A 17,500-nucleotide genomic window follows, 5' to 3' on the forward strand; every position below is an offset into this window, starting at 1 on the left:
TTGTTTGTTTTTTGTTTGTTGTTGTTGTTGTTGTTTTGGGGGGCGTTCTTTGTTTGCTTTTTCTTTGCTTTTTGTTTGGTTGTTCTTGTTTTCTTTGTTTGTTGTTGTTGTTGTTGTTTGTTTGTTTTTTGTTGTTGTTTTTTGTTTGGTTGTTTGTTTCTTTGTTTGTTTTGTTGTTGTTGTTTTTGTTGTTGTTGTTTTGGGGGGCGTTCTTTGTTTGCTTTTTCTTTGCTTTTTGTTTGTTTGTTCTTGTTTTCTTTGTTTGTTGTTGTTTGTTTGTTTGAATTTTGTCAGTGTTGTTTGTGTATTTGTTTGTTGTTTTTGTTCGTTTGTTTGTTTTCTTGATGCTTTCGTTTATTTTGCTATCAAGGCTAAGGGAACTTGTTGTTTAGTGCGTATTTTCAAAAAAGTTGTTTTTGCCGTTATTAAATTTGTTACATGACCTGTGTTTTTTGACCTGATAAAGGCCCGGTGACTTTGTCTGATAAGTTCTGTTGCGACGACTAACTTGGCAAGGATTAAGTTTTGTTGCGACGACTGACTTGGCAAGTGAGTCAGGTTTTTTTTGTGATGCCTAATGTGACAAGGGGTAAGTTATTTTTTTCGCGACGACTAACTTGGCAATGGGGTAAATTCTGCCGATACGACTCTAACTTGGTAAGGAGTGAGTTTTATTGCGACGACTAACTTGACAAGGGGGTAAAAGCTTTGTTTCGACGACTAACATGACAAAGTGGTAAGTTTTGTTGCGCCAAATGACATGGCAGGGGGTACATTTTGCCACGATGACTAATTTGGCGAAGGGTGAGCTTGTTCTGCGACGCAAAGCAAGGGAGATTTTTTTTTTTTCCCGACAAACTCAGCAATGGGGAAGGTTTTGTTGCGACTATTGACTTGGCAAATGGATCATCAGTTTAGTTGCCACGAATAACTTGGAAAAGGAGTAGATTTTGTTGGCAAAGGGATCAGTTTTGTTGGGAAAACTAATCTGGTAAGGAGTAAGTTTTGTTGCGATGACTAACTTGGCGAAGGGTGATAATTTTTGTAGCGACTAAATTGGCAGAAGTGGTAAGTTTAATTTGGTGCGACGAGCAATTAACTTTGGTCGCAATTAATTGTTGATGAGCTGTATTGTGACTTGGTGTGTGTTGGTGTGTGTGTGTGTGTGTGTGTGTGTGTGTGTGTGTGTGTGTGTGTGTGTGTGTGTGTGTGTGTGTGTGTGTGTGTGTGTGTGTGTGTGTGTGTGTTTTGCAAGCCAAGGCAAAAAAGTTTATTTCGTGTTCCCCCTGGAGGCATTGAAACATTACATACATTCATCCTTTACACATATCATGCAAATAAAAAGAGGGATGTCAAAAAGTAGATAGATATAGGCTTATTCGTTCAGTCCCTCAATAAACGCACTGTCAAGTAATATTTCACTCATAACACAAGCAAACAAACAAAATGTCCAATCGATAGACAAAAATATTTATGAAAAGAACAACGCATAGTGGAAACGAAGGATTTGAGTTTTAACAGTATTCTTGTGTGTGTGTGTGTGTGTGTGTAGTGTGTGTGTGTGTGTGTGTGTGTGTGTGTGTGTGTGTGTCTGTGTGTCTGTGTGTCTGTGTTTTGTTGTTGTTGTTGTTGTTGTTTTCTACTGATACTGATACTGATACTGTTGGGTTTGTTGTTTTTTTTCAGAGAAGTGTCGGGGCGTGGTGTGCAGTCACGGGCAGAAGTGTGAGAACGGGGTGTGTGTGTGTCCCATCCTGTGCCCCACTTCCCACGACCCCGTGTGCGGCACGGACGGCCGACGCTACATCAACGAGTGCGAGATGAGAAAGTCCGCCTGCAACAAGGAGGAGGACATTGATGTGGACCACGACGGGGTCTGTGAAGATGACATCGTCATGTCTGGGTCTGGAGGTATCGTACAGTGTCGTGTCGTGTCGTGTCGTGTCGTGTCGTGTCGTGTCGTGTCGTGTAGTGTCGTGGAATCCTCTCCTTCATTCACCCCACCAACCATCCGCACGCCTTCTTTCTTTCTTTGGTTCTTACTGTCCTTCCTTATTTTCACTCTGTTTGGTTTTGTTATCTCTTGTGTTCATGTCGTGTCGTGTCGTGTCGTGTCGCGTCGTGTCGTGTCGTGTCGTGTCGTGTCGTGTCGCATCGTATCATGTCGTATCGTGTCGTTTCGTGCCGTGCCGTGCCGTGCCGTGTCGTGTCGTGTCGTGTCGTGTCGTGTCGTGTTGTATCGTGTCGTATCGTGTCGTGTCGTGTCGTAACGTGTCATGTCCCATCGTATCGTGTCTTGCTGTGCCGTGTCGTGTCGGATTTATGTATCTCTCTTGTGTTCATGTCGTGTCGTGTCTCGTCGTGTCGTGTCGTGTCGTATTGTGTCCTGTCGCATCGTATCGTGTCGTATCGTGTCGTGTCGTGTCGTGTCGTGTCGTTTCGTGTCGTATCATGTATCGTGTCGTGTCGTGTCGTGTCGTATCGTGTCGTGTCGTGTCGTATCGTGTCGTATCGTGTCGTGCTGTGCCGTGTCGTGTCGTATCATGTATCGTGTATCGTGTCGTGTCGTGTCGTGTCGTGTCCTCTCCCTCACCCCCACCATCCCACCCTCTGCCTTCTTTCTTTCTTTCTTTCTTTCTTTCGCTTTGTTGGTTTTGTTTGTTGTCTTTTGTATTCACGCGCGTGTGTGTATGTGTATGTATATGTATGTGCTGGTTGTGCTTTGGTTTTTGTGTGTCGATTTTTTTTTTTTTTTAAATCATGATCAGCACCTTTAGATAACCGTATGATTTTTTTTTTTAATGCATGTGAATATCTTAATGTTTAATGAGTTGGTTTTAAAGCACTATGGTTTCTTTCTCTTTCGTTCCGAAAAGTTAAAGCTTTGTGCATCTTGTTTCTTGTCGTTGTAATTGTTTTTTGTTTGTTTTTTTATCTTCGTAAATAATTTTTTTCTATGTATTTTGCAAAATACGCTTTTCACGTGGATTGGTTTTGATGGCATGTATTCGAAGTGAGTACTTATTTTGTTGGATGTTTCATTGTGCGAACAGTACGCTCCAACCCATACTAAAAAAAAATATTGCGTTTGCCTTCCTCAGAAGGAATAGAATTAGGAGTGCTGATGGTTTTAATTAGTTTCTCAATTTTTCCCATCGTTCTTTATGCTGCAAGAACGTGTATGTTGAACGGGGGGAAAGTTTCCGGTCAAACTTCCTGGTTTGGTAATTGATTTATTTCCGATTGGAACTATTCACAGTTCATCTGCCGTTCGCTCTCAGGTTGTAGCTGATTATTCCCATGTCTTTTGGACAGAAGTTGAACGACAGAAGTTTGATCAGACCACAAGTGTTAACATTGTTTCGCCCCGACTTCTAAAAATCCTTGACTATGTTTTGAAACCAGCAGAAATTTTGATGAAATTCAGGAGAAAGTGATTTCATTGGGTTTTTTTTCCTATTAATGGTTATATTTTGATTCGTAGATTCTGTCAGGGCTTCTTGTTCGGAACTGTTCGTGCTAAACAAATGAACAAAAAAGAAAAACAGTTTTGGCTTTCTTCTTCTCACTATGATCATTTCTACATAATCCATGTTATCTTTGTGATTTTCCCCTCAAATTTAAGTCCCCCTTCAAGCTTCCATTTTGTAATTTCTGTTCCGATACGTTTGTGTGGAGAGTCGCTCCATTCATGTTTCAATCTTGATTTAAAAAAAAAAAAAATACAAACAAACAAAATAAAATAAAAATAATAATTTAAAAAAAGCAAAAGGGGGAGAGCACTGTCTACGAGAACGGAAACAAAACCCTGACGATGGCTTTGCCATAGTGTGGAGCCTTTTGTCAGCGTCTTGACATGCACGCTTTTTTGTAGTAGTAGTAGTAGTAGTAGTTGTCGTCGTCGTTGTAGTTGGTGTTGTCGTTGTCGTTGTTGTCGTTGTTGTTGTTGTTGTTGATATGAAAGTAGTTGTAGTGCTTGTAGCCGACAGCTCCAGGGAGCCTCTTGTTCCATTGCGGTTGGGAGTGAGTGGTTGTTGTGGTGTTGGAGCACCGGTAGCAGTGAGGGGAGTGGGCGTGGTTGTTCAGAGTCCGGTGACCATAGCGACGCGGAGGTGACGGCTGAGGACTGCAATGAGGAGGAGTGCAGCAGGTACGGGGGGCGGTGCGCCCTGCACCCTGACGGCACCTTCAGGTGTTCCTGCAACTTCTACTGTGTGGCCGTCAGGTGAGAAAGTAGCGGGGTGAGTGTGTGTGTGTGTGTGTGTGTGTGTGTGTGTGTGTGTGTGTGTGTGTGTGTGTGTGTGTGTGTGTGTGTGTGTGTGTGTGTGTGTGTGTACCTGTGTGTGTGTGTGTGTGTGTGTGTGTATGCGTGCACGTGTGTGTGTGTGTGTGTGTGTGTGTGTGTGTGTGTGTGTGTGTTCGTTCTTTTGTTTAGCACCTTTTCACTTTGTGTGTACTGATGCATGTACTCAGCCAAAAGACAAATTCCTGTGAACTGACAGACAATATCGTTGTATCGCAATTTAACGTATCCTATCGTACCATATCGTACTATGTCTTGTCTTGTCTTGTTACATTATGACTTTGTCATATCAACTGTCGTAAAAAAAAAAGAAAAGAAAAAAGAGCAAAAAAAAAAAAAAAACAAAACAACAAAAAACAAAAACAAGTGATAGACGTAAACATTTCAGCAAGCAACTGTTGCCATTAAACACGGCCTATGGATGACCTTACACACACCTTCCTCCCCCCCTCCCCCCTCCTGTCCCCCCATGTTAACACTAAAACACCGCCCACAGTTGACCTTACACACACACCCCTGCCCCCAGACCCCTGTCACACACACACACACACACACACACACACACACACACACACACATACACACACACACGCACGCACGCACGGACATACCCGTCACCCCATGTTGCTACTAAATCACGGCCTACAGATCACCTCACCCACACCTTTTGTCCACCTGTCATCCCCCAGGTCCCCTGTGTGCGGGTCAGACGGTCAGACATACGGCAACGAGTGTCAGCTGAGGACCGCCATGTGCACCAAGAAACAGGAGATCAGGATCTTGCCCATGGACAACTGTGACGGTCAGCGCCTTCTCTTCTTTCTTTCTTCCTTCCTTCCTTTCTCCCTTCCTTTCTTCTTTTCTTTCTTCGTTCCTTTATTTCTTTCTCCTTTCCACCCACCCTTCCTCCCTTCCTTCCTTCCTTCCCCCTCCCTTCCTTCCTTCCTTCCTCCTTCCCACTCTCTTTCCCTCCCTCCCTCCCTCCCTCCCTTCCTTCCTTCCTTCCTTCCTTCCCCCTGTCCCTCTCCCTCCCTTCCTTCCTCCTTCCCCCTCTCCCTCCCTTCTTCCTTCCTTCCTCCTTCCCCCTCTCCCTGCCTTCCTTCCTTCCTCCTTCCCCCTCTCCCTCTCTTCCTTCCTTTCTCCCTTCCTTCCTTCTTTCCTACCTTTCTACATGCCTTCTTCCTTCCTTTCTCTCCTCCCTTACTTCTTCCATTACTTCCTTCCGTCCTTCCTTCTTCTCTTCATGTCTTCCTCCACTCTGTACCTTCCTTCTTTCCATCCTTCCTGCCTTCATGTATTCCTTTCTTCCTCCCTTCCTTCCCTCCTTTCTACTATCGTTCCTTCCTTCCTTCCTTCCTTCCTAAACTTGATGTTGATTCCTCCACCAAGTGTCACTTCCTGAGATAATAATATAATTATTCATAAAGCTAATTTTGATTCTCAAACTGATTCTGATTCATGACTGCACTCACATGTAGAAGGAGGTGTGTGTGTGGGGGGGGGGGGGGGGGGGCGTTGAAGGGAAGCGAAACTGTAGGAGCTGTACTGTCATAGCGCCTATAGCAGCACAATTGTGTCATCATCAGTGGATGGAGTGTTAGCTCGCTAGCTGTGTTGACAGTTGGGGAGACGACATGATGGAGGGGAGGAACAGATACACAACAAGAAGAACGCCACAAGCTTGTTATTGTTGTTTGTTGTTGTTGTTGTTGTTTGTTTTTGTTTTTACCGTTGGCAGAAGAATAGGTGTTTATCTATTCTGGCGTAATGTTCCAAATCGCCCCTCCACCCCCCCCCCCCCCCCCCAACCTCCTTCTGTAGGTCTCCCGGGGGACGTAAAAAGTAGAAACTAAAAAAGGGAAACGATTATAAGATCATATACAGTCATTCATGTCTTGGCCTTCCATTCAAAACATACACCAAACAATTATAAATAGTTTGGCCTGCGTAATAAGCTCTGCTCATGCACTCATGGTTCCAGAGTTTGACATCGGCAACGACGAGCCGTGCGACGGAGCGAAGCCACTGGTGAACGAAGCGACGGGCCAGGACTACAACTGTATGCCCAACCACGACATGTGCCCCTCAGGCAGCTACTGCCACATCACTCAGACCTTCGCCAAGTGCTGCAAGGAAGGTGGGTGGGGGTGGGCAAGGGAAGGGAAGGGTAGGCAAGGGTGGGTCGGTGGTGGGATGGGGTGGGGTGGGGTGGGGTTGGGGGCGGGGGGCTGGGTCTGTAAATAACAGAAGAAAAAAGTTTCAGTTTCAGTTTCAGTAGCTCAAGGAGGCGTCACTGCGTTCGGACAAAACCATCTACGCTACACCACATCTGGCAAGCAGATGCCTGACCAGCAGCGTAACCCAACGCGTTTAGTCAGGCCTTGAGAAAAAAAAAAAGAAAAAAAAAAGAAAAGAAAGGGGGAATAAATAATAGATAAGCTTACATAAATAAATAAATAAATAATAATTATAATATAGAAAAAGGTAATAGTAATAATAATAATAATAATAATAATAATAATAATAATAATAAAAAAATAAATAAATAAGACAAAAATGATAGAAGAAGAGAAAACACCTTTGTGGTGGTTTTAAGGGATTTGTACGAAATATGACGGGCGCAATAGCCGAATGGTTAAAGCGTTGGACTTTCAGTCTGAAGGTCCCGGGTTCGAATCACGGTGACGGCGTCTGGTGGGTAAAGGGTGGAGATTTTTACGATCTCCCAGGTCAACATATGTGCAGACCTGCCAGTGCCTGAACCTCCTTCGTGTGTATACGCAAGCAGAAGATCAAGTACGCACGTTAAAGATCCTGTAATCCATGTCAGCGTTCGGTGGGTTATGGAAACAAGAACATACCCAGCATGCACACCCCCGAAAGCGGTATATGGCTGCCTACATGGCGGGTTAAAAAAAAAAAAAGGTCATACACGTAAAAGCCCACTCGCGTATATACGAGTGAACGTGGGAGTTGCAGCCCACGAACGCAGAAGAAGAAGAAGTACGATTTTTTTTTTTTTTTATTTTTTTTTCTTATATTCATCCTTGTATTGATTCCACCCTTCATCTACCTAGTTTCCCTTGGTGTATCAGATATTGCCTGTCATCTTTTAAGATATTGTGAAAAAAGAGCTGAGAAAGTGTTGTGTCGTTTATGCCATCAATCAGAAGAAGATGAAATTCACTTTATTTTTTGTTGTCCTGGTTTACTTGACTTAAGGTTGAAACATATCCAAGTTTTATAATAACCCGTGCCGCTTTAGATTCAATTTGCTAATGTCATCCAGAAATGAAACTGTATTGTGCAATGTGGCGTTATACATTTACAATGCCTTAAAGCGATTGCGTATTGCTATAACTTAGATCATAATATCAACATAGATTGTCAAATATAACAAGCAGCTGAAGTGTAAATGTCAAGCAATGTGTTTTTGAAAAGTGTTTGTGTGATTGATATAATTGTGACTTACCCCTTCAGTAAGGGGCTTAGGCCTAAATCTGAATAAACAATTTCGTATAATTTCGTATTTCGTATACCTAGTTTCCCCCAACTCATCATTTACCCCCCCTCCCCCTCCCCCGCCTCTCCTCCCCTCCTTAACAATAACTTTTAGATGTAAAAAAAAAAGAAAGAAAGAAAAAGAACCAACCAGCGGCCGTGGCGAAGTGGTTAGCGTCGCAGACTGACGGCTGGGAGGACACGGGTACGAATCCCAGCGGAGGTGGGGTTTTCGGCCCGTGGCCGGCTCCTACCCAGAGTAGGTGGTACCCTAAGTACGTTAAATCAGAACAGGCACCACTGAACACCACCGAAGTTGACTCAGCAGCAGTGCAGGGTCTCCTCTGGTGTGTGGCCTCCTGGCGATCTAACATCGATGGTTCCCTGCGGACTGCCGACGTTGGAACTGTGACGGACGAACCCGGGTGTGGGGTGTGGGGGACTCTAAATGAGCGGCGTGGGAGTAAAGCCATTGAAATGGTGCAGATGATGGGACAAAAAAAAAAAAAAGAAAAAAAAGAAAAAAAAAAAAAAAGAAAAAAAACCCACACCAAAACTCTAACCATCTAACAATCACCAGTATTTCTGACTGAATATCAAACAAACTTCTTCCATGTTCTAAGGAGGACAGTGGCAGAATGATTAAGACGAATATCTGCCAGAACAGTGTCCGTGAGGATGTCAGTTCGATATCCGCTCTCACCCCTTTGTCCCATAATTATTTGACTGGAAAATCAAACTGAGTGTCTAGTCATTCCGATAAAACGATAAAGCGAGGAGTTCAGAACGCATTCGCTAGTCTGAAGAAAGAACCCATGATAACTAAAGTGTTATTCTCTGGGAAAATTCTGTAACAAAAAGAAAAAAAAAACCCACTCTGATGTACAAAAATATACGCACACACTCAAGACAGCTGCGTTAGGTTATGCTGCCGGTCAGGCACCTGCTTAGCAGATGTTGTGTAGCGTGTATCGATTTGTCCAGACGCAAAGACGTCTCTCCTTGGGAAATTGAACTGAACTGAACTGAATTTAGTCAAGTCAGGTAAGAGACAGTAGAGACGTTGCAATTCATTATCCTTTTGAATAATTCAACCTTCCCAGCTGTGGTGAAGAAGACTTGAGGGCTTTTAACTTCTTTTTGTTCCCGCCCCCTTCGTTCTTCAGACATTTTTTTTTCTGCCCCATCATCTGCACCGTTTCAGTAGCATTACTCCCACAGACAGACTTTGAGACAGTTTTTGTTTTTTATTGATGATGATTGAGGAGGAGGATGACGATGCCGATGTTGCTATGGAGGTCCATTTGGTTTGGGACTGCGTGACAAGGCTGTACTCGACGCTTCCTGTCATAATGATATCCCGGCGTTAACCAGGCCCGAAAGATACAGACACTTGCAGTGTTGGTCAAGTAATTAGAGCAACACACCCAAAGACGCATCCTCGAAGTGGATGACACTCGACTGTGTGGTCCCAGTCTCCCCATTTAAGCCCACAGCACACTCAACTCTGGGTAGGAGCCGGCCACGGGCCGAAAAACCCACCTCCGCTGGGATTCGAACCCGCGTCCTCCCAGCCGTCAGTCCGCGACGCTAACCACTTCGCCACGGCGACTGGTTCTTCAGACTTGGCAGTTTCTTTTTTTGTCCACATGACAAAAAAGGAAAAAATGTCCCTGCAAGCACGAATGAAGTATATGCATAATACAAACAGAACGACATAAGGCACGTGCATCCCCCCCACTACCCACTACCCTCACCCCATAATCCTTCTTTCCTTCTTTCTATAAATGCTGTATAGATGATTGAGAGAGCTTACACACACACACACACACACACACACACACACACACACACACACACACACACACACACACACACACACATTTGAAGGGAGACAAGCAGTAGACATAAGCATGTTTGGCACACTCTTATCCCCCCATCCTCCCCCAATTCCCCACCTTGCCACAACAACCGTCTTCACTTCGTTCCTTCAGCCGATTTGCTTTGGAGTTGTGATTGCTTTGACATTCAGGGACCTTGGGGAGAAAACACCAGAATGACGTCTTAGGCGTGTGTGTTTGTGTGGTGTGTGTGTGTGTGTGTGTGTGTGTGTGTGTGTGTTTGTGTGGTGTGGTGTGTGTTTGTGTGTGTGTGTGTGTGTGTGTGTGCTTTTTGAGTGTTTCTCCTCTAGACAACCTCAACAAAAGTTTCGTTTAGTTTTGTTGTGGTCTGGAATGGTTCTGTTGGAGATGTTTCCTCCTTTCAATGTTTCGCTTTTTTTTTCTTTTCTTTTTTTTTTTTTTTTTTTTGGGGGGGGGGGGGGGGGGGCGTTGTTTTGCAGGATTTGAATGTTAGTTGCGCTGGCTTGCAGACACACGTGTTAACACACACACACACACACACACACACACACACACACACACACATATATATATATATATATATACATTCAGACGATATTTCACATAGACATACATTAACACAAACAGACACACATATACTTATACAGATACGTACGTACACATACACATACACTCACACGCACATCATACACGCATACCTCGTACAATCACACACACACACGCACGCACACACACACACACACACACACACACACACACACACACACACACACACACACACACACACACACACCACCACCACCACCACCACCACCACCACCACCACCACACCACACACATGTACACTTCCATCCACCCCCAACCCCCCACATACCCCCCATACACCCACACCCCCTTCCCTCCTCCTCCCCCCACCCCCACCCCCACATGAATCAAGCAATCACAGCAAACCGCTGACACCATACTACTAGTCTTGCTTCCTATGGTTTGTTTCAGTTTCAGTAGCTCAAGGAGGCGTCACTGCGTTCGGACAAATCCATATACGCTACACCACATCTGCCAAGCAGATGCATGACCAGCAGCGTAACCCAACGCGCTTAGGCAGGCCTTGAGAAAAAAAAAGTGAATAAATAATAGATAAGCTTAAATAAATAAATAAATAAATAAATAAATAAATAATAATTATAATATAAAAAAATATGTGGTTTGTGCAGACATCTACTCGGGGCGTACGTGTCACGACACAACCTTTGGCTGCTGCAAGGACGGCAAGACTGTAGCCCTGGGACCCAACCACGCTGGTTGTCCGGGTAAAACACCATGATGATGATGATGATGATGACGACGATGATTATGATGATAATAGTAGTAATGTGATAATAATAGTAATGATGATAGTGATTATGATAATGGAAGTGCCATGTCATAGTAACAATAACAATGGTGATGATGGTAATGATGATGATAATGGTAGTAATGTCATAAGAAGAAGGAGAAGGATGATGATGATAGAAAGTAGTGATAATAATATTAACAATGATAATGGTATCATTAATAATGATGGTGATGATGATAATGATGATGATGATGATGCAATAATGATGATATTCAGAAAAAAGAAGAATGGATACATCAGAAATCCACAACGGATGCTTTTCAAAACACATATTATACCTGACATGTTATTCCACCAATGTCACACACACACACCAAAATGTACCCAGCATAGCATAGTACACACACAAACACAGTGAGTACCTAGATATAAGCATACATTCAAAGTTGATGGTTTCTGTTTCTTGGATTAATAGATTGTAATGTTTAAAAGCTGATTTGAGAAACGTATGTGACTTAAATGCTGATTTCATTTCCTTAGGTTGCATTTGAAAACAGAGCAGAAGTACCATGCCCTAATGCTTTTTTTTTTTTCTGGCGCGATGATAGAGTGAAGTAATTAGGTCTATATGACCCACCGGAATGTGGAGTGCAAGGTGTGGGGTGGGCGGGGAATGGGGGCAAAGCTTTTGCCAGAGCTTGCAATAACTACCATAAATGTTGGTCAATGCAATGTTGAATGTCTCAATAACAACAAGAGAGGCAAGGCCTTCAAGACTCACTTGTGATACACTTTAAAAAAAAAATCCAAGCTTTTTATGTATTGAGTATAATTTCAAAATGTAATGTTTAAGATGAGAAAGATCAGTTTAAAGCAAATTAAGTCCCCTAGCATTAATTACAGAGTAATTTCCATTCTTTACTATCTGCACCAAAACGTTTGCAAAATAAATAAAACTTCCATGCTTAGCAAAAGAAGTTCCTGTTTGAACAAAAAATGATAATAATGACTGCTCTTGTTGTTGTGTCAGAATATCAGATCAAAGTGCCAAGTTTAGAGAATACAAAAAATATAAATATAACAGTAAATGCAGTTTGCATATAATTAGGCTTCATTTTTTATTTTTTTGTGCCCATCCCAGAGGTGCAATATTGTTTTAAACAAGATGACTGGAAAGAACTGAATTTTTCCTATTTTTATGCCTAATGTGGTACGGTGTCAACTGACAAAGTATTTGCAGAGAAAATGTCAATGTTAAAGTTTACCACGGACACACACACACACACACACACACACACACACACACACACACACACACACACACACACAGAGACAACCGAACACTGGGTTAAAACATAGACTCACTTTGTTTACACAAGTGAGTCAAAAATCGCGACATACATGACAGGGACTCGTCTTGTCGAATTGTATGCAGTGTGAAAATGAATGTATATGAATTGTTTCTGCTTTCATTTGTACAGGTACTTCAGAGCCATGGGGTTGACGTCTTAGTCTTTCATATAATTTTGTCGTTTGTTGTTGTTTTTGTTGCTATTGGTGTAATAGATTGTAGTGCTTGTCAGTGACTGTGTACTTGCTTGTACACGAGTGAATTGAAATGTTGGATGTTGATCTTTATCGGTGTTACTTATCTGTGATCTTTTATTTTTGTTTGCAACTGAGTCGTTTTCATTTCTCAGTGCACCCGTTTATTTTTCGGTGTCTCTTATTTATGTTCGGTGTATATCATTCCAGAATTTATAACATCTTCGTCATCACAGTTTGTGCTTGTTAACTTCGAAGTAGGTTTTATTTCATGTTGAAACTACACAAAACTGATTTAAGTAAAGATGTCCAAACTGTCAGCGTTATACAGTGTTTTGATTACTTGTTGTGTGTGGATGATAATTATCATGTATGATATGATAGCCCTCGTGGCTACACTAATGTCAGTTCAAGATATCCATCAGTTTAAGTGTAATGACACTAAGAATTGTGGAGAAATAGTTTTGAATTGAGTGAAAATCAAAAGATATACCATAAAAAGCTTGAAACGATTATGTCTTCATCATAGCACATATCCAGTTTCTCCAAAGATGAGAATAACAAGCACAAATAGCTCAATTTTGTACCGATTTTTGTGAAGGAGGTGGTTTTATTTTTTGATGTTTAGATATGCATTTTTCTTGTGTATATGTCAGCAGCCCGTTGATTAGTTTTGGTGCACAGTCTTACAGATGCTCGGAAGCCTCATGATAAGCAACAGTTCAAGATGACGCAGACTAGTCAGTGTCGATTTAGCAACACTGATAAGCTCTAGATAAGCAACAGTTCAGGGTCACGTGGACTGATCAGTTCCATAGATGGGTTACACGACCGATCTAAGCGGCGCAAATTTAGCGTACCGTTCAGAATTTCATAAAGTCCACGCTGATTCCATATCCATAGGATCATTCTTAACGCTAAGGAAAGAACACTCTTCTTCTTCTTCTTCTGCGTTCACTCGTATGCACACGAGTGAGCTTTTACGTGCATAACCGTTTTTACCCCGCCATGTAGGCAGCCATACTCCGTTTTCGGGGGGGTGTATGCTGGGTATGTTCTTGTATGTTCTTGTTTCCATAACCCAACGAACGCTGACATGGATCTTTAACGTGCGTATTTGATCTTCTGCTTGCATATACACACGAAGGGGGTTCAGGCACTAGCAGGTCTGCACATATGTTGACCTGGGAGATCGTAAAAATCTCCACCCTTTACCCACCAGGCGCCGTCACCGTGATAGGAACCCGGGACCCTCAGATTGACAGTCCAACGCTTTAACCACTCGGCTATTGCGCCCGTCAAAAGAACACTCCAAAGATGCTTATCTGTCAAAACAGTGTTTGTGAGGGTGAGGGTTCGATCCCTGCTGTCGCCGTTTCTTCCACGTTTGACTGGAACGTTTAAAAAAAAAAAAAAAAAAACCTGAGCTTCTAGTCTCTCGGATGAGTCGATAAAACGAGGTCCCGTGTGCAGCACGCATTTGGCGCACACTGAAAAAAAGAACCCATGGCAACAGGAGCGTCTGGCAAAATTGTGCAGAAGAAATCTACTCTGATAGGTACACACATGCACATGCATGCACATCAAGGCCTGACTCCATTAAGCCCGTAGGGTTACGCTGCTGGTCAGGCATCTGCCTAGAGAGACGTAGTGTAGCTTATATGGATTTGTCCGAACGCAGGAACGCCATGAGAAACTGAAGCTGAAATTAGCACTCATAAGATCGCCTATGGAACCCAGCCCAGTGCTAGTCCAACTTGAAAAACAAAATTAGTAAAACAAAATAAATAAATAAAATAAAATAAATAAAAATAAAACGTGTGTGTTCTGTTTGGACAGAGAACTGTCACTGCAATCCCGTGGGATCCTACGGGTCAAGCTGTGACCCTGTCACCAAGCAGTGCACGTGCAAACCGTTCGTAGGGGGCACCCGCTGTGACAGGTGCGAGATCGGCTACTGGGGCCTGCACAAAATCGCCGAGGATGGCAACGCTGGCTGTCTAGGTGAGGTTTCCTTGCGTCACCCTGCTGCTCGTTCCTTGCTATAGTTCACTGAATCAAGAATGGCGAAGGAAAGAAAGAATAACAGCGTTGTGAGATGGTTTGTTTGGTGTTTGGCTGAAGCTGACTTTCAGTTTGATGTTATTGGCTATGCTCCATAATTTAATTCGGGTAAGTTAGGGTGGGTTTTTTTGTGGTTTGGGTTTGTTTGTTTTTTCATTGTTTTGGGGAAGCAGTGCTGGTCACGTAGTTTTAACTATGTTTTTTTCATTGCTTTGGGAAGCAGTGTTGATCATGTAGTCTTAACTATGTTATTTCATTGCTTTGGGAAGCAGTGTTGATCTTAACTATGTTTTTTTCATAAGCCATTTAGAATACGTTGGTGTTGAAAGAAACAATCAAGATATAAAAAAAGGAACCTACTAAATATTTAGTTGTTGTTTTGTTAATGCTGAAAACTTAGTTTACATATAGTTCACTTTCCATTCATTTAGTCATGCGGATGAGACGATGAATCGAGACCCAATGCGTAACACGTACTCCGCGCACGAAAAAGAAGGACGAACTCACGGCAAAAGAACTAGTTGTCCTCTGGCAAAATCCCACAGAAGAAACACGCTCTGATAAGCACAAATATATATGTATGTAACCTGATAATTGAGCATATAATTTTTCACGGAAGTTTGATGAAGCCTTTTGTACACGAAAGTGTGTCTTCACAAGTAATTTCCTGTAACTGTATTTAGAGTTGTTTTGTTGTTGTTGTTTGTTTTTGTTTTTTCTTTCTTCCAAATTTCACCCACATTTTTACCCTCATTTGCTCAGTTTCTCCCAACCCTCCATTCATCCACATCTCCCATCCCTTCTAACCGATAATACTCAGATGTATTCATAAATACTTTAACAAAATGTCTTCAATCACCGATATGTGTGACGGGACATTAAACAAAATTCCTCCATATATGTATGCACTCAAGTCCTGACTAAGCACGTTGGATTATGATTGCTGGTCAGGCAGATGTGGTGTACGGATTTGTTCAAACGCTTTGACGCTTCCTTCAGAAACAAACTGGAAACCCACATTTAATATTTTGCTTCTACTTAGCGCGTTGACTTATGCTGCTGGTCAGGCATCTCCGTAGCAAATGTGGCGCAGCGTGGTATGAATTTGTTCGAAGTAAGAGACGCCTCCTTGAGAAACTCTAAGCGAAACTGAAAACTTCTTGACAATTTCCACATTTCTTCCCCTGAACATTTCCGTTTATAAGCCGGAAAAAAAACTTATACATTGGTTTATAATATTATAAAATATTCATACTCTACATTTCTTCCCCTCCACTATTTAACTAGCCTTCTTTACGTTTCTCGACAGAGGAAGAAGTAGTAGTCTATATTACAATGTTATTTAAACAAATATACGACTTTAATGGCTAAGGAGCGAAACCCCGCGTGTGTGGGGTGGGGGGTGGGGGGTGCGGGTGTGTGCTGATTATCTGGTTGTGGTTTTCCGCAGTTCATCTTTATTCTTATCTTATCGGTCTATTATAATCAATGTGCAGTATAGTAGGCTATGTTTATAATTATATTCAAATAATGTTTCTTAATTCTTTCTGTTTTTACATTAAGAATACTAGTTATTACCTGCAGTGTGTGGATGTATGTATGAAACGATGTATGTGATATGTTTTACATTTGTATCTTCGTAATATTTGTAGGGGCTGTTGTTGGCTTTTACAGTTATGGTCCCCATGTTGTTTACTTGTCTATGTTGTGATAATGCACCTGACCAAATTTCTCCAGTTGAAGATAATAAAGCTGTTCTTATCTTATCTTATCTTATCTTACTGAATGGAAAGACTACAGGGAGAAAATGTGGATATTGCCATGTGGTGTCGCGTATTACGGATTTGTCCGGACGCAGAGGCGCCTCCTTGAAAAACTGAAACCGAAACCGAAACTTCATCATCTTCTTTCTGCATTTTTTTTTTTCTCCAGCCTGCAACTGCAACCGCATGGGGTCGGTGCGGGACGACTGCAACCAGATGACGGGCCGCTGCATGTGCAAACCCTTGGTGTCCGGCATGAAGTGTGACCGCTGCAGCAACGGACGTCTCGTGGGCCCCACTGGCTGTGATGGTCAGTGAGGCAGTGAGGGGTGGGGTGGGGTGGGGTGGGGGTGGTTGGGTGGTGGGTGGGTAGGGGATGGGTTGGGTTGGGTTGGTTTGGTTTGGAACCCTCTTGTTCGTTCTGTTCCCTTCTTTGCTGTGTACTTTGAGCGGGGAGGCGGGGGTGGGGGGGGGGGGGGGGGGGTTACGGGGTAAAGGAAAGACAGGGGCGGTGTGTGGGTACATGGTAGCGGGGTGAGTGTGTGTGTGTGTGTGTGTGTGTGTGTGTGTGTGTGTGTGTGTGTGTGAATAGTTTAAAGTCTTCATCACTGGACTTTTGCCTAGCCCGACCTTGTCTGTCCTCACCCATGACACAGACGAGTTCCTGCCGGCGTCCTGCAGCGAGGTGCAGTGCCAGGAGGGCGCCGTGTGTCGACTTCGCAGTGACGGCAAACCGGAGTGCCTGTGCTCGCTGATCTGTCGGCACGACGCCGATGACGACGTGGTGGTGTGCGGCACGGACAACCAGAACTACGGCTCCGAGTGCCAGCTGCGTGTGATGGCATGCCGCTCGCGCACCGACGTCAAGGTGGCGCACGTGGGGCGGTGCCGAGGTGAGGCCTGACAGGATTGGGGCTGGAAGATTGTTTTGGCATGTTTGAATGGATGATGACTGATGGACTAGAGGTGCGTAACGCGTCCACTTTAGGGAGTGAGAGAATCTGAGCTCACTGGATTCGGACATGTTTGAATGAATGATGAGTGATGGCCTAGCTTGAGGTATAACGCGTCCGCTTAGGAAGCGAGAGAATCGGAGCGCATTGGTTCGAATCACGTTACAGTCGCC

At 43.3% G+C, this 17,500-nt stretch overlaps 1 protein-coding gene across 4 annotated transcripts in view; it reads left to right on the top strand.

The window, feature by feature from the left end:
• The window catches only part of LOC143287473 (agrin-like), a 776,455-nt gene that overhangs the window by 723,155 nt on the left and 35,800 nt on the right, over positions 1-17,500 (top strand). For all 4 annotated transcript variants that reach the window (XM_076595485.1, XM_076595484.1, XM_076595486.1 and 1 more), the window contains 8 exons: positions 1,687-1,911; positions 4,087-4,225; positions 4,993-5,105; positions 6,285-6,440; positions 10,881-10,976; positions 14,387-14,551; positions 16,544-16,684; positions 17,031-17,267. In XM_076595485.1, coding sequence (XP_076451600.1) covers positions 1,687-1,911; positions 4,087-4,225; positions 4,993-5,105; positions 6,285-6,440; positions 10,881-10,976; positions 14,387-14,551; positions 16,544-16,684; positions 17,031-17,267 — 1,272 coding nt within the window. The remainder of the gene's footprint in view (positions 1-1,686; positions 1,912-4,086; positions 4,226-4,992; positions 5,106-6,284; positions 6,441-10,880; positions 10,977-14,386; positions 14,552-16,543; positions 16,685-17,030; positions 17,268-17,500) is intronic.

The sequence above is a fragment of the Babylonia areolata genome, chromosome 11 (assembly GCF_041734735.1).
Source record: "Babylonia areolata isolate BAREFJ2019XMU chromosome 11, ASM4173473v1, whole genome shotgun sequence".
NCBI classification, from domain to species: Eukaryota; Metazoa; Mollusca; class Gastropoda; order Neogastropoda; family Buccinidae; genus Babylonia; species Babylonia areolata.